Here is a 22,934-nt window from a genome sequence, read left to right as displayed (position 1 = left end):
TTATCACCTTCTTCCTACCACTCCCTACGTAGCAGAGAAGTGGGGACACTTAGTATTCAGTTGTTAAAAAGTTTACAAAATTCTGGTTGGGTATGCATAAATTATTAAGAATTATAAGAAGACAATCTTTGAATAACTATAGAAATTATAAGAATATAAACATAGAATAACTATAAGAATTATAAGAATATAATCTTAGAATAACTATAAGAATTATAAGAATATAATCATGGAATAACCATAAGAAATATAAGAATATAGTCTTAGAATAACTATAAGAATTATAAGAATATAATCTTAGAATAACTATAAGAATTATAAGAATATAAAAACTGTAACTTGTAGGGAGAACCCAATTGCAGATTTTAAATCAACAAAGCAACAAAATTTCTGAATCCGTTCAAAGATCTCAGGCAGCAGAAAACAAGAAGAAAAAAAATTTCCCCCGCTGTTTTTCTTTTTTTTTCACAAAACTCTGGGTATAAAATTAAAAATAAACATATCATTTTCCATTTTGTATTTCTTCTCTCAACATATACTATTCTTCAAAAATCTATCTTAAAATTTATGAGTGTTCATTGAAGGATGATATCGCTTTTAAATTTCAATATATATTTCTGAATATATGACACAATATAACTGCATAACTCATTTTTAACGTAGTAGGTGTTTCTGAAAAAGAAATGTTTTCTCTGAAAGGCACCAGTTTTTGTCAGGTAACTTAGTGCCATCTAAATTGTCGCCTAAAATTGGTTTAAACATTATTCTAACGCATAGTAAACTTTCTTGTTATCGTATAAACACACTTTTTAAAAACATGATTCATAGCAAAGCTTTAAAATACAAAAAGCTTTATACATTCAAAAAAAGCTTTTTATCTTTTATTCTCTTTAGTTTAAGTAAATTTGTTATTAAAAAAATCAAGGCAACCTAAAAGTAAGTATTTTTCCCACCATTAAAAACGTAGTATTTATTTATTTTTTGTTTATTTTTATTTGCTTTAAAATTAAATTTAACAGTTCTAAGTAAATTATGGTTTTTCACTCTAAATAAGTTACTAATAGGAATATAATTCATTGTGTTTCATCAAATTACCGGTACCGATTGATAACCTGTACCAGGTACTAAAATATATTTGAGAGGTCAACATAATAAACAGGTGGGGAAAAAAACTGAGCCGGGTACTGTGTAATTGCTGAATACTCGGTACATCCCTATTTTACAGTCATGATAATCATTAACCAACATGCCCTTATCATTAACCAACGCATAACGAAAAACTGGTGCAAAGTCCCAAAATTGCATATTCTACATTATCTTGGCCTACAACAAAACGAAAAAGATTTAATGTGTTTTTTTTCTTGTATTTGTTAGACTGGAACTCTGAATAATGCCTAATCAATGTATGTAATATCGTTAACATATACCACAGATGAGATTTAAGAAAGTTCGACCCAGATAGCAAAAGAAACTCAAACAAATGATAGTTTCTGTAGATCAACACGAATCAGCCGTCACAGAAATGACAGCTGTTTCATTATCTACTACTGCTTCTGCAATTAACATTCCGAACTTTCAGCTTGAATCTAGAAATCGTTGCATACCATTTTACTCCAAAGAAAGTAAAGCTACGCTTCATTTTTCTGTACCTAGTAAGTTTATGTTTCATCTAACTTTTTGTAACAAAATAACGACACAAAGTTATATCAGTATGAAACCAAAAATTAGATTTTATTTATATCATGAATGCCACACGAATGTGAATCATATTTGACATATTTCTAATGAGTATATACTGACAGCACCTTTTTCGGAACTTTGATTAGTTTGCGACAAAGAGGGCATCGATTCTTATGAAATATCAACCATTTATAGACGCAATCAGTGTGAAAACTATGCGAGCAAACTAATTTCAGCAATGGCTGATACGGTTCAGTATCCAAGCATATGGAACAAGCTAAACGTTCTTTATTAGTATACATATCATCGGAGCACGCATCTTTGAGTTCCGCCAATTTAGAAGAGATACACTCATCGCTTACTTTTGTAGAACTATCAACATTCTGTTTAGTCACTCGCACAGTAATTACGGCATTACTTTCAGTTGGTCTCACAACAGTTGCAACGACACTCTCAGTTGGTCTCACAACTGTTGTAACTTCATCCACAGTCTGCCTCGCAGTTGCAGGAGTTTCATTTTTGGTCCGTTGCACAATAGTTGCAGTCTGTCTCACAATAGCCGCAGCTTCATTCATAGTCTGTCTCACAACGGTTGCAGCTCCACTTACAGTCTGTCTCACAATCACTACATCTTCATTTCTAGCCTGCCTCACAACAGCTGCAGTTTCCTGCTTAATTTTTTTGACATTAGATGTTTTTTTATTTGCAGAATTTCTTAATTTTCTTTCGTCCCCTCCGCAATCGTATGGTTTATACGCCCGGCGAGCATTTTTCCTTTCCTTCGGCATAATGCTGCCTGTAAATTAAATTTAACATTAAAATCGATTCATAAATTTCTTAAAAAGGATTTAGAAAACTCAAAAATTTATTGTACTTTTCCTATGTTTTATAACCGGTGTTGAACAGTCGACCAAATTCTGAGCTTACGATTATCAGTGTTCAACTTCGTAGCCTTGTAATTTTGAACAAAACCCAGAAGACCAAGGAACTCCTGGATCACGCATTAGAGCATATTTGCCTTCGTAAAGAACATTTTAATGGTACTGACACGCATTTGCGTTAGGTGGAAGGTGGAAAGGAAATCCACAAAAAACATCCCATGGTTAGCCCGATAGCAAGGGGATTCTAAGCCATGATCACTTGCTACATCGGCTAACCAGTCAGATCTCCAGACCTCAACCCTATGGAGCGAGTCTGAGACGCTCTACGAAGGACTATTGAATCTCGCAATTCCCCTTCGAAAACCTTTCTAGAGGCAGAAAACAGAGTTGCTGAGCAAGTGAGAACCAGTTACCGTATGAACTTATGTACTGTCTTGTATGCTAGCTTATGAATACACAAATTTTGGGATGTGGTAAATAATTATTGCAATTCATTAATCACGTAAATTCGACACATCAATCACGAAAAAATCACTGGAAGCTTGTAACTAAACAATTATTTAATATTGAACTAAACAAGCGATGATATAACCAGCATGTGACGTTTACAATGATAATATAGATAATATGAAATAGGTCCAAGAAATAAAATTCTCTTTCGTTCTCACACTCTTACTTCTCGTCATCAAAACTCAACTATTGTTATTCGTTATTCATCCGCAGATCTTGCGTCCGGCTCCAGCCTTTACTGGAAAGCCTCATGGTTGGCACCAAACCACGGAATCGTCTTGTTTTATTTCCAATATGAAATCAAGCTGTAATATTTACATATCTGAAACTTTACATATTTAGCTATTATTTTAGTTCGATTCTGTGACCACAGACTCCGAGCATTGCTATATCCGCTTGCTCATCAAACCTATTTAATTTTTTCTGCTTTATCTCTTATCGGCAAAATACATTCAATAAAATTAGGTGCAAGCATTGTTTTGAACAAATTAAATTATGCGACATGCGAGTAACCCCTCACAATTATAAATGATATTAGTGAAATTCTATTCATTGGTTGGTTCTAATGCTACTTGTGACACGAGCAAGCCTGCTTGGTGAAACCGAGCGGATTTAAGGCAGAGTGTGCGATTCTTGTTTTTCAGTGGCGCCATCTATGACCAAGAATTCGACTTCACCGCACCATACGTCACACCTGTTTATAAGGCGGACCCATTCACACATCCATTCATTCATTCATCCACAGATCGTAATTTTGACCTGAATCAGAGAACGATCGATCTCCAATCCATTACCCCCAGAGGTATTGATTTGTTATGAGAACATGGAGGACTTGGCGACTCGACAAAATTTTATCGTGTATCAGTCACCAACTACACGGGGAGTCTTCGGCCGGCGGGGTTCGAACCCACGAATTCTCGGACATGGGCCCAGCTCCCTACCGACCAGGCTATCCCGGCCTGAACTATTCATTAACTATTAGGACTATCTATCATTCATTAACTATATAGTTAATCCTAATTCATTAACAATTAGGATTAACTATCATATTCATTAACTATTAGGAAAGGCAACTTTTTGAAGTCTATGTGAAGAACCTACGTGTTTACGAATTTATAACCATCTGCCTATTTGTGCCAAAATTTGAACAAAAATATTGCAACTGGACTTATAGAAAATTGTGAAAAAGAGAAAATATGTTTAAATTGAGAATTGTGGTCACAATTGATTATTAGGTTGTTAAGAACATGACAATACAACATTATATTTTGACAATACAACATTATACTTTCTTTCTTTTTTTTCTTGAAAAAAGAGAGCAATAACATTAAATTAATTCTCCAGATTTAGTTGGAGATTTTTTTTTTGGGAGAATTTTTTTAAGATACTGTTAAAATTATACAAATATTAAATTTCATTGGAGAAAAAAAAGGTAAGAGAAAGTAGTTTGATTTCATTTTAATTATTTTCCGTATTATTGCAACATTTATTAAAAGAAATAGAAAATTAAAATTATAACAGGCTGTTTGTCCCGTAAAAGAGAAGAAAAAAAAAGCTGGTATCATAGCCATCTTCGCCTTTTCTTCGGGAAAAAATATCCCAGCTGATAAAAGTTATAGCATATATACAGGACTGTTTCTCATTCAGAAGAGAATAAATCATGGTAAAAAGTTTATAACAAAAAATTCATCTAATTATTTTAAGAAACGATAGCTGTAAGAGATTTATTTCTCTTGTAAATTCACATTTTATAACTGTTTTGTAAAAAGGTTTGGTAATATGCTTTATAATGTGGTAATAAGCTCTAATAATGAAGGATATTTTCTTCTTTTTTTTTAAGCAACCTAGAAACGGTTATATTACCTACAATTTTCTTTTCTTTTCCGGAGTAAAAACGGACTTGAATAATTTCAAATACCCTATTTTTCTTTGCAAAAATCGGTGATAGCCTATTGTAATTTTGATGATAAACATTCCACAGCATTCGTTTCATGAATATCGTGCTGACGATGTCGGTCGACAGCCATCAGCATTTGTAAAAGGGGGGAAATATCGATCGACATTTTTACGACATCGATCTATATCATTTTTGTGATATCGTAAAATATATGAGTAAAAGTCTGACGTTCTTTCCTAAGTCGATGTTTCGGAGCAACATTGTTCATTTTCGTAATACGCGATATTTCGAAATGGGTCGATATTGTGTGCCACTTGGGTATCGCTTTTGTTTTTCCTTTATTACATTGCAAGCACTAATGTTTTTTTATTTCATTTCTGACAAGGATTCTAAATATATACATTAAGGCCCGGGTATCGTAACACCTTGGGTATAAATGATGAATCCAAAAGCAAATTATTGAAGTTTTTACATTTTCGCAAAGAAACTTATTACGAAATTTTCCATAGAAATATGAATTCAGATAAGCGTATGATTTCTTTGCGCTTTTTCTATCTGTATATCGTGAATTTTTAATATAAAATACGAGTATACGGTATATCCCTGGAGTGGCACTTTTGGGTTAGACGGGTACCAAAATTATTTAATTTAACTTTCATGAGTTAAAGAAAATAAGTAAAAAAAAAGTTTTAAATGTTGGCGGAGATTTATATTTTTCGGCGCCTTTTCGCTTACGTCTCTGTACCGAAAAGTACCAAAATTTTAATTAAGAAATTAAAATCTACTTATACAAACAAGAAATAAATATTGAATTATGCCAGCAGATAGATTGGATGATATTAATTAGATGCATTATTGGATTAATTAATAATTGGATGCATTTGATTAGATTGGATGATATTAAACGCCAAATCCTGTTGTTCACTGTATACCAGGATTAAAGCAAATTCTTAATTTGTATCCATTTCGTTTTCTAACAATTTAATTGGAGATTATAATATTAATCAAGTTAATTTTTAAGTAATTTTTTCATGAAATTAAATGGTACTTAATATTAACTTTAAATATAAGCAACTTTGTGGTAATCCGTTTAGGAGAATTGTAAAAAACCAATTAAGGAACCTCTGTAACCACAGCAACAGTACTTATTACCACGATTAATTAAGCAACACTGGAGGCTGTAGTTGTTCGGGAATTTAAACGGTTCTCACAAACTGAAAATATTTTTATTACATAGAAATATATTTATAAACTAGCTAAGTCTTTCTAATTTGGAAAAAAGAAAGTCACTATTGTATAAAATTCATTATTTTCCAAAATACATAAACTTATTTTAAACGTATAATTCCACAGAAATATTTATGATGAAACGATTTCATTAATGTATTATTTTTTATACAAATTTTTAACTCAGAAAGTAATATTTAAGACAAAAACAAAATTGAACTTACGTAATAGAAGAATGATGACTTAATTTATTAATTTGAAAAGAATTTTAATTTATTTAGGAAATTAATTTATTTATTAAATGAATTTATTAAATCTTGAACGCTAGTAATTTTTAAGCCATCAATAATTTGAGACAGAAATATAAGAAATCACAAAAAATTTAAATTTTGTAGCTTTTTCCTATTTTTTGCTTTGGCGCACCGGCCCATTTCATAAATTAAAATACACAACTTTTACCCGAATGGCCATCTTAATATTTATGTCACTGTGAAACTGTCGGTTATCGAATTTCACCGGTGAATGTCAACACTCACATAGTCCCTTTAGTAAATGTGCGAAATGTGTGCTATATCTGATTTGATATTAATTTAACCATCGATATTTAAATATCCGATCAGAATAGATTAGCAAAAGCATCGGTGTTTGGAATATTGGGCAGATGTGAGTAACTGGCATGCTCTACTCTCATGCTTTTTAAAATTAAAAATCTTTACTCGGTATACACACTTGTCCGGTATTCTCTACAATGATGCTTTTCAAAGTTAAATACCATTGTGTGGTATACTCTTTCTCGTCATGGATGGTTCACTGAATGTAAACAATTACAAACTTCCTAAAAACGGAAGAATTGTAGAAACCTTACTGTGTATCCTTCTGCTTTTGTTATGCTTACTAGGCGATGTGCGAAGTGGTTTAATATTCTAGGCAGTTTTATTAGTCGTATTTGTGTTTAAATTTAATAGTAAATTTTACCGTTCATCATAGTTTACTGTAAATTATAAATTCTAATAGGCCATGGGCCAAAAAAAATTTTAGAAAAATAATATCCCGATCACAACATAATTAAAGTGTAAGGTTTTTCATGCTTTGAGCATTATCCCTTATTTGGTTGCACTTGTTTAAAATATCGCCATTTTTTTCTTTTCTTAATTTGATAGCATCTTAGCGTGCATTCGGAGTCTTTCGAATTTATCTGTTGGCGAATTCTCTCTATTCTTTAAACAGAAGCGATTAGATTTAACGGAGCACCCTTCAGTGCCGAGATTCTACCCTACGCAGCAGAAATGTTTAAAAAAAACTTGTAATTGAGTACACCAATCACACTTTAAAAAAATTAGAAAAAAATTAAGAGAATGGAATACCAAACAATGCCCCTTAACTTTTAAATCATTTTACGGAACCGGATATATATTATATATTAGAAAATAATGTGAACAAATACCATGATCATTACTGCTGAGCCATAGAATGATAACACTGAGGAGCTAATTTTTTGTTGCATTTATATTATATAAATACTTGATCTTGCGCAATGTGGGTGAGGGATTTGAAATCTTTTTTTAAAGGACATTTTGAATCAATTTTTTGTCGAAATGTACAAATTTAAAAACGCTATATATAACAGAGGTTCGCGGAAAAGAAGCAAGAAACTTTAAGGGGAGTTAGGACACATCATCAGGATTGAAATTGCATAGAAAACCGTGCCTGAAAATTCGGTCTTACGCGGCTAGGTGCGCTTCCTTATTATGATCTGTTCATAACTGCACAATAGACAATTCATATAGAGAAAAAGGCCTCTAGTGATGTATGACGACCTTATGCAATTTTAATCTTAATGATGAGAACAAACTCCTCCCCCTTAAAATTTGTCACTATATTTATACGATCCCCTGTTTATATATAACGATTTTAACTTTCGATTTTTAACATTTCGATTAAAAAAAAATAACTGTAGTTAGGAGAGAGATTTAAAATCGATGAGAAATTATCTAAGATCTGTTAAAATATATCTCATGTAAAAGAAAACAGAATAATAATAATAATAATAGTTTTCCAGTGTAATTGTTTATTTTGTGACTCTACACTTCTGATGACGGCTGTAGTTGTAGTTCATTCACGTAGCACTAGAGCTGCACAATGGGCTATTGGCGACAGTCTGGGAAACATCCTTGAGGATGATCCGAAGACATGCCATCACAATTTTGATCCTCTGCTGAGGGGATGGCACCCCCGCTTCGATAGCCCGATGATCTGCACGTGAAGTCGAGCACTTTACGGTAGAACAGTTTAACGAGGACCCATACCGCACACCTTCGGTCCCTACGCATACTGATCCAAGTGGTCACCCACCCGCACACAGACCGCAGCCAATGATGCTTGACTTCGGTGATCTGCGGGACTTCTGATGACGGCACTTGTTTACCATACTAAAACAGCGTTTGTCTTTCTGAACTTCTTATTTCTGCTTTTCACAATATTTTCAATTTTATTAATGTGACTGTGGAAATAGTATAATGAATGATGCAAACTGAAGTCCACAAATATAATTTTATGAAACAAGTAAGCCAGAACTTAGAGAAGAAATGTAACAGCTTGGAGACAAATTTTGAAACTAAAACAAACAAATTGTAAGAAAGAACATTTTATTGGAAAAAAAATTTTATGAAGAATATATTTTTTACTTTCAAAATTCTCTTCAATTCTGATGTTGTTAAGAACAGCAAGGCTTTTTTTCTTCAAAAAATTTTTATTTTCGAAAACAAAAAGTATGTAAGAAAATTTGTCCAAAAGGTATGGTGAATGATTCATTTCATAATCCCAAAAAACTTTTGTACAGAAGCGAGATTTAAAAATCTCAAAGAACACATTATTCGTTTTAAAAAAAAATTTCAGTTTTAGAAACAAACAGAATGCAAAGGAATTTAACTAAAAGGTATGGTGAATGATTTATTAAACACCCTCCAAAACCAAAAATATGATAACCACACTTTATATTAAATAGGAGTCGAATACAATTCTTATAAACATTATAATATGTTTTTTCTTATGACAATTGGATAAGCTAAGATCGCCAGCCATTGGCCTTTTGCTAATTAAGTCAGGAAAATACCTGTTTTGTTAGACAAGAGAGCACCCTAAGAGTGAAAGTACATCTTAGCTCAGAATCCCATGGATAGATGGCAGCACTACTCATTTGTGAGAGCACTTCTTAAATTTAGACTTAGATCTGAATGGGGAGAAAAAATTTCCAGATCATTGTATCCTTGTTACTGCTCAGCAACTGACCACAGTACTTTCAATTCCACAGATTTTACAAGCACGCATGTCACATGTTCTAGTTGGATCTTAACCCAACTAGTTAAATATTTATAATGAGTTAGGTCTAGCAAAGTTGAGGATCAGACAGAAGTTATATTCTCTAAACACTTCACTACTACTGCCAGTATTATTAATAGAATGTAAAACATTAATATTATTCCAAAAAGATAAAAGGAAATAAAAATTTATTATACTATAAAATATAGTTTGCAAAAAAAAACAGTTTAAATAAATACATAGAGAAACCTTCAACATTTAAAATCAGTATTAGAATAAAAATTTCCTAACAAAATTTCAAAAAATAAGACACAAACAACTATGATTGCTAATACAAAAATTTATTAAAACAAAATTATACATTTAAATAAAATTAACTATTTATAATTTAGATAACAACAAATGTATCTAGTTACATTTAAAAGTGATTTTTATGCATGACAGGTACATGAGATACTTTAGGATCAATTTTAATTTTAGAAAATTCAATTGAAATTGAAAATTAGTTAAAAAATAATACTTTTTAAAAATGAAATTCAAGAACTACCAACATTATCTAGGTTCACTAAAATCAATAAAAAATATCCTTTTTGTTTACCACACTTTGTTATTATTCTATTGAAAAAATTTACTTTTTCTTCAATTTTTATTGAATTTCTAACACAAAAAAAACATTTAAAAGTGATTTTTATGCATGACAGATACATAAGATAAATTAGGATCAATTTTAGTAAATTCAATTCAAATTGAAAGTTAGTTAAAAAATAATACTTTATAAAAATGAAATTCAAAGAAATACCAACACTAGGTTCACTAAAATCAATAAAAATATCCTTTTTGTTTACCACACTTTTGTTATCATTCTATAAAAAAAATTTACTTTTTTATCAATTTTTATTGAATTTCTAACAAGAAAACATTTAAAAGTGAATTTTATGCATGACAGGTACATGAGATACATTGGGATCAATTTTAGTAAATTCAATTGAAATTGAAAATTAGTTAAAAATTAATACTTTATAAAAATGAAATTCAAAGAACTACCAACATAATCTAGGTTCACTATAATCAATATAAAAATCCTTTTTGTTTACCACACTTTTGTCATTATTCTATTAAAGAAATTTTCTTCAATTTTCATTGAACTTATAACAAAAAAATAAATAAATTTAATGCAATTAAAAATGTAAATACTTTCAAAAAAGGAAATAAAAGAGAAAGGACAGTTAAGCATTTGAGCAGTTATTGCACATAAAATCCCAGCAGCTTGCAATAAATACTATATTTGTTCAACAAGTTTAATATGAATAATGCTCACAAAATATCGCAGATGTTTTACATTTCACTTTTTTCAATTAAGAGCAATAATATCTACTTTAAATAAATATTAAAAAAGCCGCCTGTGTTACAAAAAAGCAAGAAGGAGCAATAATCTAAACAATAATACTTATATCACCCAAACAATAATACAAGAATTTCTTAACAAAAAAACAGTATCGGGTAATCAAGTGGAGAATTTAAAGTTGCTATATGTCTTTACGAAAACCATGAAAGTGATTCATTGGCTAAAGAATTGTCACAACAATTATGCATTAGATTTTTTAAGTGCCTAAGCATCACTACAGCAATAGCAGAAACTTAGTAACAAGAATTTTGATTGTGATATAGTAAAAATAATACTAATATGTTATTTAATTCAATAGATATAAAGTGGCTATGTACTGCATAGTACGCATTGAAAAGAAAAAAAACAATTTTGATAATAGTATGCGAAAAACGGTTACAAGTAGTTACATCATATGCATAAGATTTAAAGTGCTTATTATAAACACAATAACAGAAAATTACTGCTCAAAAAATCTTTAAGGAATGCAGAAAAAACAGTAATGTGCAATTATATTAATCAATAGACAGATAGGAGATAAGTATTGCAAAATAATAATATTTGTTTTATAATTGAAAAGTAGTATGCAAATTTATCACAATTCAAAAAAAATTTCAATACAAAAAATTACAAAATTTTCTTTTCGGAAAAAAAAGAGAAACTATTCAAGTGTACATTCCAGTAAAAACAGACTTGAAAGAAATTTTCATAGGGTGCCTTATGATCCAAGCATTATTGCGAAGGCGGCAAAATCTGTAACCATCCTCCAATTCACCAAACTTATCAATCGAGATTATACCATTTGAATCAGCTACACTAGCTAGAAGAGCATGAAACTTTCGCTTATTAGCCCATGGAAAGGTGCCTTCAACATCTTTAGCTTCAGCCAAGTGAATACAACTGCAGCATTTCACATCAATTGACTCATCTTGCCCCCAAGCTTCTAAAGAAGCCCTTTTACCAGAGGAACCTGCTTTAAATGGGCAATTCTGATTATAAGTTGTGAAATTGTTCCTGATGTTTGGCGATATATATAAAGACTCCATATCAAGAATATTCTCTATATTGTCTTCTTCTGATGCTACAATAGTAAAATCATCACTTTCATGAAGTTGTTTCATGATGTCATCTAAGTATACAATGGCAAAGATATTTGAAGGTGTAACTAAAAGTCCTAAGATTGTAAGACTGAAACACTCTCCATAATGTTCCCTTACCTAAAAATGAAATGCATCTCATAAATACAAAATGAAGTACAATACTTTACACCTGTTATAATTTTCTAACTATTCAGCAAGTCCTATTTATATCACTTGAAAAAGTTTTTTTTTATTTGTTTAATTTTATGACAGTTGGAAAAATATAGTATTAAGTATTTATAATGAAATTCTCCCTTTTTATGCATTATGAAAGTTAGTAAAGCATCCTTTGTACATGGTTAAAAAATTACAAAATCCATTATACCAAAATTTTAAGCATAAATATCTAAACCACATTTCACTCTAATAAGAATTTTAATCTCAAAACAATAGCTTTAAAATAAATTCTAAAATTAATTGACAATTTGCTATATTTAAAAAAATTTTGCTTCTTCCACCTGGACTTCTGCATCAGGTACTTATGACTAAAACTATATTTCCACCTGTGCAATTAAATTTTTTAAGAACCATAGGCAAATGCTTCACTTATTACATTCACTTCATTAAAAAAAAACTCTAATTATTTACAAATAAGCAAAAACAAGTTTTTTTTTTCTTTTTTTTAAAAAAAAAACATGTAGTTTTTTTTACAAAAAAACTACATATTAATTTTTTCCATTACGTAGAATCTTGTACGTTTTTTCCGTTACATTGAAGAAAGAAAAAAAATTATGTTTCAATAAAAAATGTGCTTAAATAATCTTTTTTAAAAAATATTGCACAGCTACTATACTGATGCTGTGTAGCATACAAGAACATATAATTCAAACAGTGTTTACTTTATAATATGTCATTTAAAAATATAGACATATGACTCTGAGTGTTAAATAATTCATTCAATAAATAATGTTATTTTCACTTAAAATTTTTTTGTATTTCTTAAAAAAAAGCATTTATTTCTTTTTATTTTTTCGGGGGATTACAAATTATTTTGCAGCACAAATTTTAAACTTGTACATATTTTTAGCGTACTTCTAATAGAAAATTCAAATAAACTGTCTGAATTTACATTTATATTAGCAAAAAATAGTATTAAATAGTTTTTCTTACAGCATGTTAATTTTCTAGGTTTCTACCTATTATGAAGATGCTTATTAGAAACATAAAATTTTATAAATATTTAAAAAATATATATATAATATTTTATCTTCTTAACACGTAAGTTAGCATATATCCTAAAAAATTTATAATTTTAATAGAATTTTTTTTTAACCTGGTAAGCATTAAATGTCAACTAATTTTAATAAACAAAAATTAAATAATAGAATTTGATAAATGGATCTCCATAATTAAAGTTTTATACGATTCTAGAATTCTTTTTCCCTACATTTTCATACATTCAGAATGTCTGGATTCACTGAGTGCTAGAGAGCTTTATCTTATAGTCTTGTAAAATGCAATGAACACTTCAATCAAAACTGCTTGTAATAGACATTTTCTAAATTAAGTTTTTTTTTAAAAATTGACCTTTTATGTGAAAAATAAACAGAGATGAATGTGTAAGAGATCAATATAACAAGCATGACATAGCACAAGAAGTCCACTATTATGATGAATTTCAAAGTTACCATCAAAATACTAATGTATTTGAGATACAAAAACTGTATGCTTACAAGGAGTAAAATATTTAAAGCATTCTGCTATTTTAACAGTTTTTTAATAGAAGACATTATTTATTTTTGGTATCAATACATAAAAGCACTGTTTCCTTCTTTCAATCTTAACCCCTTTATTTCATAAAACAATTTTTGAGTGACCACTGGCTAAGTTATCTTCCTACTAACAAAAGAAAAGTTCTTCCACTTCTTTTAAAAATTCAACCCCCGAGCAAAGAAAATGTGTATTTTGTTGACCAGATACCTATCATGTTCCCTTATTCCCTTCTTGGCAACTGACAATTATAATCAACATTCATTATTAACAATGATGTCAAAAAGTATTGCACTTCATTTCATTTTCTTCTTGCAAAATCTCGACCTGATTCGAAAACATTTTGTTGAAACATTTCTGCCTTCTGTGAAGCACAGAGTTACGTTATTTAGCAAACGATCTGTAGCAAAAGCCATTAACTTTAAATATATATTTTAAATCAAAGTAGTTGCTCACAATAAAAGAAAAAGACATAAATATGTCTTTTACATGAATTTTTAGTCTTTTATTAATAATTTTACATTAAATCAGAGCATTTTCTTCCAGCAACAAGTTCATTATTTATAACGACAATTTCATCTGCTGTCATTAATCAACGCAACAATGGACTTATGGGCAATTACAACTTTAAATTGGATTACAACTTTAATTAATGGGCAATTACAACTTTAAACTTATTAATGGACAATTTAAACTTTAAAAAAAAAAAAATTTTATAAAACATAAATTTAAATATAAATTAATCAAGACTGGTAAATATATATTTAAAAAAATTTTACTTCTAAAACATTTCATTGATCTAGATTAGCAGCATTGAAACTAGAAGATATAAATCAAATTATACTTAAAATTATTTTATATTAATTTAAAAATTCTAATTTTAACATTGAAACCCTCGGACTCAAGAGCAAGAGGAAGACCAAAAAAGAGATAGGTTGATGATTACTGCCAAAGATCTAACCACCTTGAAGATAAAAAACTGGAACTAGAGAGTCGACAGGTCAAGGCTCACGGCGGGCTGTAGTGCTGTATAAGTAAGTAAGTACAATCACACTTTACTTGAAATTATTTATATTCACATTCTGTACTAATTACCATTTAACAATTACAATAATTTCTAATTCTAAAAATATTTTAACAATGCTACTGTTTGAACAAAAAACCCTTAAGCTAAAAATCTTTCAATGCATCCTTCAAACCTAACAAAACTTTAATAATAAAGAAATTCTATTAACATAAAAATTTATGCTCACAATTAGCATAAAAAAAAGAGCAGAAAATTCAAATTTAAAAAACAAATTTATGGAAAACTTCATGCTGGTGAAACATAAGGATAAGTAAAGAAAAAAGAAACAGGATATTTATAGTAATACTGGTTTACAAGAAGTTTATGTTTTACAGTATAGAAAATTAAACAATATTTACCAATACAGACTGGTAGTGGTTTTTTATATCAAAACAGCTATTCTTCTTACTGCATGCAGCAACACAATAAAGTGATCTTTTAGCCTTGTAATGTCCTAATAATTTCCCTGCAACAAAAATTTGACTTAATAATTAAAAACCAGAATAACTATCATCACTAGAAAAATTGATACTTGTTAACATTTTTAAAAAAATTAAAAGCAAAACAAAATCCAGTTAGTTAAAAATATTTCTTCCAGATATTCATATTTATAGTAACATTTCAGACATGCAAATTAATTGCTTCTGTAAATATAATTTTAGAAGAAATGTTATTAAGCAAGGAAAAAATATCATTTTTGAAGTCGAATCACTAGTGAGGAAGGCGAAATTGAAAGCATAAAAACCTGTCTGATAACAGGAGAAATCAGAGAAGAGTTAAGAAATTATTTAAAAAAAATTTAAAAAAACACTGTCAAGTTTCATCAGGCAATCAAACTGGTCTGGATGTTCTTTGCCACATTTTTCTCACTAATTATTAGAAACTATTTGATAGCATTTTTGTTTTTTCTCAATTAAACATCAAATTGCAACCGCTTATGTGAATATTTTTTGACGTCATTTTTGTTACAAGGATATTAAAATATATATATAGGGATGTGATTCACAAACACCCTGGGTATACGATGATGGTGTAATTTAAAAATAAACTTACCCTTATCAAAGCAATTTAAGATACGACAGAATTTTCCATCTCCTAACAAACAGTCTAAGGCAGTTTGCACTATGTTAAGAAAGTATGAGGAGTCCAAAGGGCTCAGGAACCAGCCAGTAAGAATAGGAAAAATATCTTGCCATTGTTTTAAGCGGTGTCTGAAATACTCAACATTTAAGCCTTTGGTATTGCTCTTAGCAAGTATCTAAAACATGAAAGAAAATGATAAAAACCATTATTTAAAAAAAATATTTAAAATGTTGGTATACCAGAATTAAATACTATGACACTGGTCACTTTAAAACTGTTTGATCTTGCATTAAGCCAGTGTTGTATAATTTTAAAAAAAACATTTCAGCAAGTATTGAAAATAAAGTATTAATTACTGAAAAAAAATTTATAAAATAATAATAGGAGTAAATTATGACTGTTCAAATTTATAATAAATGAAATTGAAACAATTTAAGATACACAAGAACATAAATTGGAAAGAAATTATTAGAAATCAAATGGAGAAATCAATCTTAATCTAATTGAGAAATCAATCTTTATTATCTTTAAAAAAAAATTTGAAATGCAATATGAATGAACTTTAAGATGCATAGCTCAAAACAATAGAACTTTATTTTAATTTTTAAATTTAATATAGATTCTTTGCAAATTAGTATATATACTATTATTAATAAAAATACAGTAACAGAAGTTTGTAACAGTCCCTCTAAAGGGACAAGAACAAGAGAAAATCACATGATTGTAGTAAATTTTGACTATCATGAGTTAACCTAGAGCAGGGGTGGCGAACCTTTATACACCAACGCGCCATTTTCTCTAAAAAATTGCTTAATGAGGTCATAGACGTGCCGTCAAATAATTTTGACTTCGTGATTATTGGGAAAATAATAATGCTAAATACTATCAACTCAAAACTCTTTTTTTACATTGAAAAAAAAAAAAAACATTTTGCAATGCCTCAGTTATACACGTAATTCAACTTAAAAGTAACATCAGTGTGACTTCTGCTGATGCAGATTAGATGACCAAATACTTATTTTAGGTAGTAAGATGTTAGTTTAAGCAGGACTGTTGATATTTTTGCTAGGTTATTATTGTTAGCTTGGTTTTTACCATTATTAATTGTATTTTTAGCAATAATTTTAAATTTTTTTATTAATAATTGTTTATTATTTTGTTTGTTTTTTGTGAATTTTAATTTAATTGTTACATATGCTTCATAGCGTAATAACATTTGTGTAATAACAATTCATAGTGTAACAACAATTGTGATTGGTGGAGTGCCCAAAAAACTGCGTCGCGTGCCATTGGTTCGCCATCCCTGACCTAGAGTAACAGCATCACACCAAATGATTCAGAAATCTTTATTTTGATGGGATGAACCACTAAAAATGTGTTTTCCTTAATCTAATAATGTAAAACCACCAGTGAGGACAAACTATAATAATAAATTTAAAAAATGGAATTATTTTAGCTTTAATAATTGTGGTCAGGGTGCATGGCCTACGCATCCTATGTGTTGGTATATATCTTTCAGTTTTGAGCAGAATTTTGTTGCATTGTTCAGTACTGATATGTTTAACTGTACTGATATTGGAAACAATTTTTATCTCTCTTTAATTAAGCTAATCATATTTTTGAAAATTTCATATAAATCCTAATCTTATTTTTAGCTGGCAACAACATCCAATATATCTCTTTTTTTTTAAACTCAATTAGCTCAAGTGTTGGCTAACGGACCCTTCACAAAATATTTTAACTTAAAAACGGACCCTTCACAAAATAATTCATCTTTTAATCGGACCCTTCACAATTTGTTTATCTTCATTATTGCTTTGTTAATCGAATAAACCCTTCCCGGCAGGGGGGGGGGAGAAAGGCAGATGTAAACGGACTAAGTTTTGTCTTCGGCAGACACTTCTTCCTTTACTTGTCTAAAATGAATATTCTGCGTTCAGCAGTATAGACTAAATAGCAAATACTTACATGTTGCATCTCTAATTTAGTAGCAGCAATTGCTGTTTACCTTTTAAAATTAAATTTTTTTTTATTTTATACTTTTACAGTGTTGAGCATAATCTTGTATCCATTTACAATTTAAAAATTAATTGAAAAATTTTTTTGCAATAACAGGACTCTATTTGCACAAATTCACAAAAGCATGACCCTGGATGAAAGAACGTGACTTAACGTTTATTTCATATTCACAAATTACAAGTAGTTTTTTTACAATTTTACAAAAGCGGACCTTTCACAAAATGTCTGGACAGACCCCTGGTTTATAAAATAAAGATCTTGAGAGAGTTAAATAAAATAGTTCTACAACAATGGATAATTATTCATTATTTAAACAAAAACAAAACTGTAAAAACTTTTTGCAAAAAACAAAACAAAAAAAAAACATTTTTTTTAACAAATTGAAACTTATTAAAAATATTATTATTATCGCTATAATTATTGAATAAATTACTCAGAATAAGTTCATAAATAAAAATGACCCTATCTGCAAGTTAATTTTCAATTATGTATTTGCATTTATGAAGGATGCTCCTATATTGATAAAAAAATATATTAAGAAAATAGGGTTTCATATTATATCACTTTAATAATGAACATTTAATTGATAGAGTTTGTTTTGCTCGATATCTTAATTACATCAATTTTTAATTTTTATAATTAGGTTAACACACCTAACCAATTATATATATTATGAGGTGAAACACACGACTAGAAAAAATTACAGAAAAAAAATACATTCAAAGACTTAAATTATTCAAACAATTGTGCAATGTTATAAAACAACTACTACATAGCTTACTTCAGGTGTTACTTTAAACTTCCCCATAGTAGAAGCTATTATAATAGTGTAGTCAAATTCGGCTGCCAAATTAAAATAATTCTGAACTTCAAATCTCTTAACATGAGTATTCTTTATGACAATTGGATGAACTCCTTTCTTACAAGCTATTTCAACTCTGAAAATAAAAAGTAAAAATTAAGAAATCATCAATCATGTTTTGCTAAAATTACTCATTCTGAAATAAATTTCCTTAAGAACAAAAATATTAGAACTATTCGGTTTGAATCAAACTACACTGCAAACTTTTAACTGGCTGATAATAAACTGGAGAACCTTGGCTAAGGGATGAATGTCTTGGCATAGGCTTGTTGAGAAGGCCAAGGCCCATCCTGGGCTGTCGTGCCAATGAGAAGAAGAAGATAAATACATACTTTAGTAGGTAAAAAAGAAAAGTAATAATATGAATATATAGGACAATTAACTGTAAAATATAAATTTAAAGTAAAATTATATACACAGTGCTTTCATCATAGAAAAAAAATGGGTGAGAATTTCTCACCCTTTCTCAAAAACAGGGTGAGATTTCAAAAATTTAAGTGAGATTTTTAAAAACTAAAAAAACACAAAAATTCTTGAAAAAAAAATCATTTCTTTCATTATAATACATTTTTAACGTCTTCTATTTTTTAAAACATTGAATATTTTTGGTGCATCATCATAGAAGATTTTGCCTTTACAAGGTATTTGTACATCTTACAGTGTTTTCATTACAGAAATAAAATGGGAGAGAATTTCTCACCCTTTCTCAAAAACAGGGTGAGATTTCAAAAAGTTAAGTGAGATTTCTAAAAATTAAAAAAAAAACACGAATAGACTTGGAGGAAACTATTTCTTTAATTATAATACATTTTTTACTTCTAATTTCTAAACTATTGAATACTTTTGCTGCATCATCATACGGAAAATGTTCTCTATATCTACTTTTTCATCAGCTATTCTCATCAGGTTACTCAAATGCTCATCAGTCTATATGTTACGATATTTTGTTTCAATTCGGTTTTGGGTGCTAAATGACCTTGCAACAGATGCTGAACTATTCGGAATCACTAATTAAATTTGTAGCATTGTGCACACACTTTCCTATCCTCTACATCTGCCAGCATAGGCTTTTCAATTATTTCTGTTATAGAACAGTGAAGTTCGTTGAAGTTATTTCCATGTTCAAACTTCTTGTTAGGTCTTCCAGCATAGTTTTCACAGACTTCAACTTTTACAAATTGCAGTAAATTGTCGATGAACGAGTTTGGTAATCCATTAATAGCAAAAAATAGAGCTAACTTTAAACAATATATCATAAGGGACTAATTTTTTTTCTCAACACTTGTCGTAGTTGTTTTCATGTCTTAAGACGAAATTTTTTCCGAAATTCGCCAGTTTCGCCCATTTTAAAATGGATTAATAGAATGCGCGAACTTCTCGCGGAAATCATTTTTTAATGCGAGAAAAGAAAAAAATATGCAAGATTCTCGCATTCTCGCGCTGTAGTGAAAACACTGATACATACATGTTTTAAAATTTATTTAACATGTAGCTTTTTTACATGTATTTAAAAAATAATATATTTCACAGACAAGATTCTTTTAACCAAAATTTTATTATAATCAACAATTATTATTTTAAATAAAAGTTACCTATTCTTGCAATATTCATGAGATTTTTTCAGGCTATTTTGATCTCTCTTTGCAGTGGAAAAAGTGTCTTTGAAATAGTTATCAGCAGAGCAAACAACAGCACCTGGATATCTTTCTTCTGAAGACAGTATCTGGGATAAGCTTTCTTTTCCTGTTCCAGCAACACCTCGAATAATGAACATAATTCTTCCATGATTTTTCAGATAATCTAGAGTGTTATCATCTATGGTGTACGGATACCGAAAAATTTCTTCACAATCAGTATCTGAGCCAGGTATAAATGCCTCTTTGCTTCCTGCTTTTGCCATTATGCTGTTAAAAAACAAATAGTTTAACACACATTGAAATAACAAGTTGCTTGTTAATTAATTTGAAAAATTGTAAGGAAAAACAATTACAAATAAAAAGGGCTATTACTAAATAAAAATAAAAGAATACATCACGAAAATTCAAGACTATTTTACATAAGCTAAAAACTAAAATTGGAATTTTTAAATTCATTTAAAAGTAGGGTTAGCATTTCTTCCAATAGTAGAATCAATTTCTTTAATACAAATACAAATTTTATTTATGAAAAAAAATTGGGTGTTGATAAAGAGAAACTTAAAATTTTTATTTTACTCATCCATGGCTAATTTCCAAATGAAGTTTGTAGAAAATCATCAAGCTGCAACATTAGCCAGATATATATTTAACTCTGATGGTCTTTCTCCTCCCCCCCCCCTTTTTTTTAATCATTTAAGGAACACAAGAATTAATACATAGGAATGAAATCTTATTTCCAAAAAAATTATTTACTCAGCAGGCAGCAGTTGATAATTTATTTTAGAGTGTCCAAAAATAAATTTTTTCTATCTAAATATACCACAATATGGCACTGGATTTTTTTTTTTTTTTTTGGTATCCAGTGAACAGAAAATGATGCACTCTACCACTTCTCAAAGTTTACATGTGGAGTTCAAAACATGCTATATATATGTCTCTAACGTGTTAAATAGTGAACAAATACACCGTGGGGTTTTCAACTCACAGGAGGCCAGGGGCCGCAATTAAAAACACCAGTCAAATGGCGGGCCGCAACTTTATTAAAATTTTATATAGGACTCTTTTATGTTTGTAGGAACATTAAATATTACTGTCAGATTTTTATCAAGTTGACAACAAAAGTATTGAATTACGAATTAAAATAAGAAGATTTTTAAAAATATTTTATCGCATGTTATAAAATTCTGGCCACAAAATTTTACTAATGTAAAAAATAATTTCGTCAAAAATGAGTGGTTTAAAAAAGTTAAAATTGGAGAATTTCTTTGAGAAAGTTTCTAATACGCACATGTTAAATAATATTCACAAAGAAAAAAATTAAATGAAAAAGAGTAACACACACGAATATTTTTGAATTTGAATAAATACTTTCTTGGATGCAAAACCTGAGAAGTAAATTTTTTTGTACCGTTGGTATGTTAAATTTCGCAAAAACAAAGAAATTAGGGGGGGTTTAACGAAGGAAAAGTACTTTAACCCATATAGTTTTTATGAAAATTGTCAACAAAAAATGACAAATAATATATTTAAGTTCGTGAGCCACAAAAAAAGCTTCGCGGCCCGTTAGTTGGTAACCACTCATCACTATTACACCCTTAGGTGTCTGGAAACCCGGTTTACTTCACACCAGGTAAAATTACAATAATTCAGTTTTATTGATAAATATACAGTTATTTATGATTAAATTAATTGTAAATATTCTATATTACAAGTATGCTAATAATAATAAAATAAGTTGCCCCCCATATATGCTGCATTGGAAAGTGCCATGCATCTTATATGTCCGTATTGGTCTATAAAGGGTTAAGCAAGAGAAATAAGTACTTTTATTTACAGTGGAGAAGCTTAATACATAACGTCAATAAAATTCAAAAGAGATGTTAGAGTGCTAGTTTTTACATACAAAACAAACTTTTTAAAAATTTGTTTTCTTCTTTCAATTTTTCTAAAAATTTCTTAACAATTATGATGACTACAACTTTATATTTGTATTAGACAATATGATTATACAATTATTACACAGTAAATAAGGCAGTCTTGATCATACTTATAAGTACAGGGAATAGAAATAATAATAGTAGGATTGGTTAATGATCATCACGGTACTTATGAAATTAATAAATTTTTATTATTACAGCATTATTTCATAATTAAACATTTCAAAAATTAATAAGTACTGTTCTAAAAATAAGCACAAATAACAACATGAGAATTTGAACAAATAGCTAGCTAGAAAACTCTTTTCCTGATTATGAGAAACTGGTTTCTTATCAAATGAATAATGAATAAAAACATATAAAAAAGAGTTAACTAAGTTCAAAGCATTTCGTTAATTAGGTATTAAAATCATTAAATTACCAATACTAATTCAAATCGACGATTCTTTCAAATATTCCTGAAATACATTCATTAAACACTCTTTGACAAATCACACTGAAACTATCGACTTTTAAACAACGAACTCAAACCGAAACTAATAACAGCTATTGCCATTGTTAAATAATAAATTATAAAAATATCT

At 29.2% G+C, this 22,934-nt stretch overlaps 2 protein-coding genes across 3 annotated transcripts; both read right to left on the bottom strand.

Annotated features, from left to right (window-relative positions):
* Positions 1-1,709: 1,709 nt before the first annotated feature.
* Positions 1,710-6,555, bottom strand: LOC107446142 (uncharacterized). Its single transcript, XM_016060709.4, has 2 exons — positions 6,420-6,555; positions 1,710-2,476 (listed from the first exon to the last, which is right to left on the bottom strand). Exon 2 carries the CDS (start codon positions 2,466-2,468, stop codon positions 1,782-1,784), a length of 687 nt encoding a protein of 228 aa, XP_015916195.3. The 5' UTR covers positions 2,469-2,476; positions 6,420-6,555; the 3' UTR covers positions 1,710-1,781.
* Positions 6,556-9,838: 3,283 nt separating this feature from the next.
* Positions 9,839-22,912, bottom strand: LOC107446139 (2',3'-cyclic-nucleotide 3'-phosphodiesterase). Of its 2 annotated transcripts, XR_015429348.1 has the most exons (7): positions 22,772-22,912; positions 20,369-20,680; positions 18,696-18,852; positions 15,866-16,070; positions 15,172-15,278; positions 10,394-12,114; positions 9,839-10,150 (listed from the first exon to the last, which is right to left on the bottom strand). XR_015429348.1 is itself a non-coding variant. In XM_043050826.3 (6 exons), the coding sequence occupies exons 2-6, from the start codon at positions 20,674-20,676 to the stop codon at positions 11,563-11,565; spliced, it is 1,329 nt and encodes a 442-aa protein (XP_042906760.2). In that variant the 5' UTR covers positions 20,677-20,680; positions 22,772-22,912; the 3' UTR covers positions 9,839-11,562. The 2 variants fall into 2 exon arrangements, 1 of the variants encoding a protein (XP_042906760.2); XM_043050826.3 differs by having other exon boundaries at positions 9,839-12,114.
* Positions 22,913-22,934: the final 22 nt, after the last annotated feature.

Source organism: Parasteatoda tepidariorum, chromosome 9 (assembly GCF_982258835.1).
Source record: "Parasteatoda tepidariorum strain Cologne lab strain chromosome 9, Ptep-v5.0, whole genome shotgun sequence".
Classification (NCBI taxonomy): Eukaryota; Metazoa; Arthropoda; class Arachnida; order Araneae; family Theridiidae; genus Parasteatoda; species Parasteatoda tepidariorum.
This window is presented reverse-complemented; position numbering and strand designations above follow the sequence as displayed.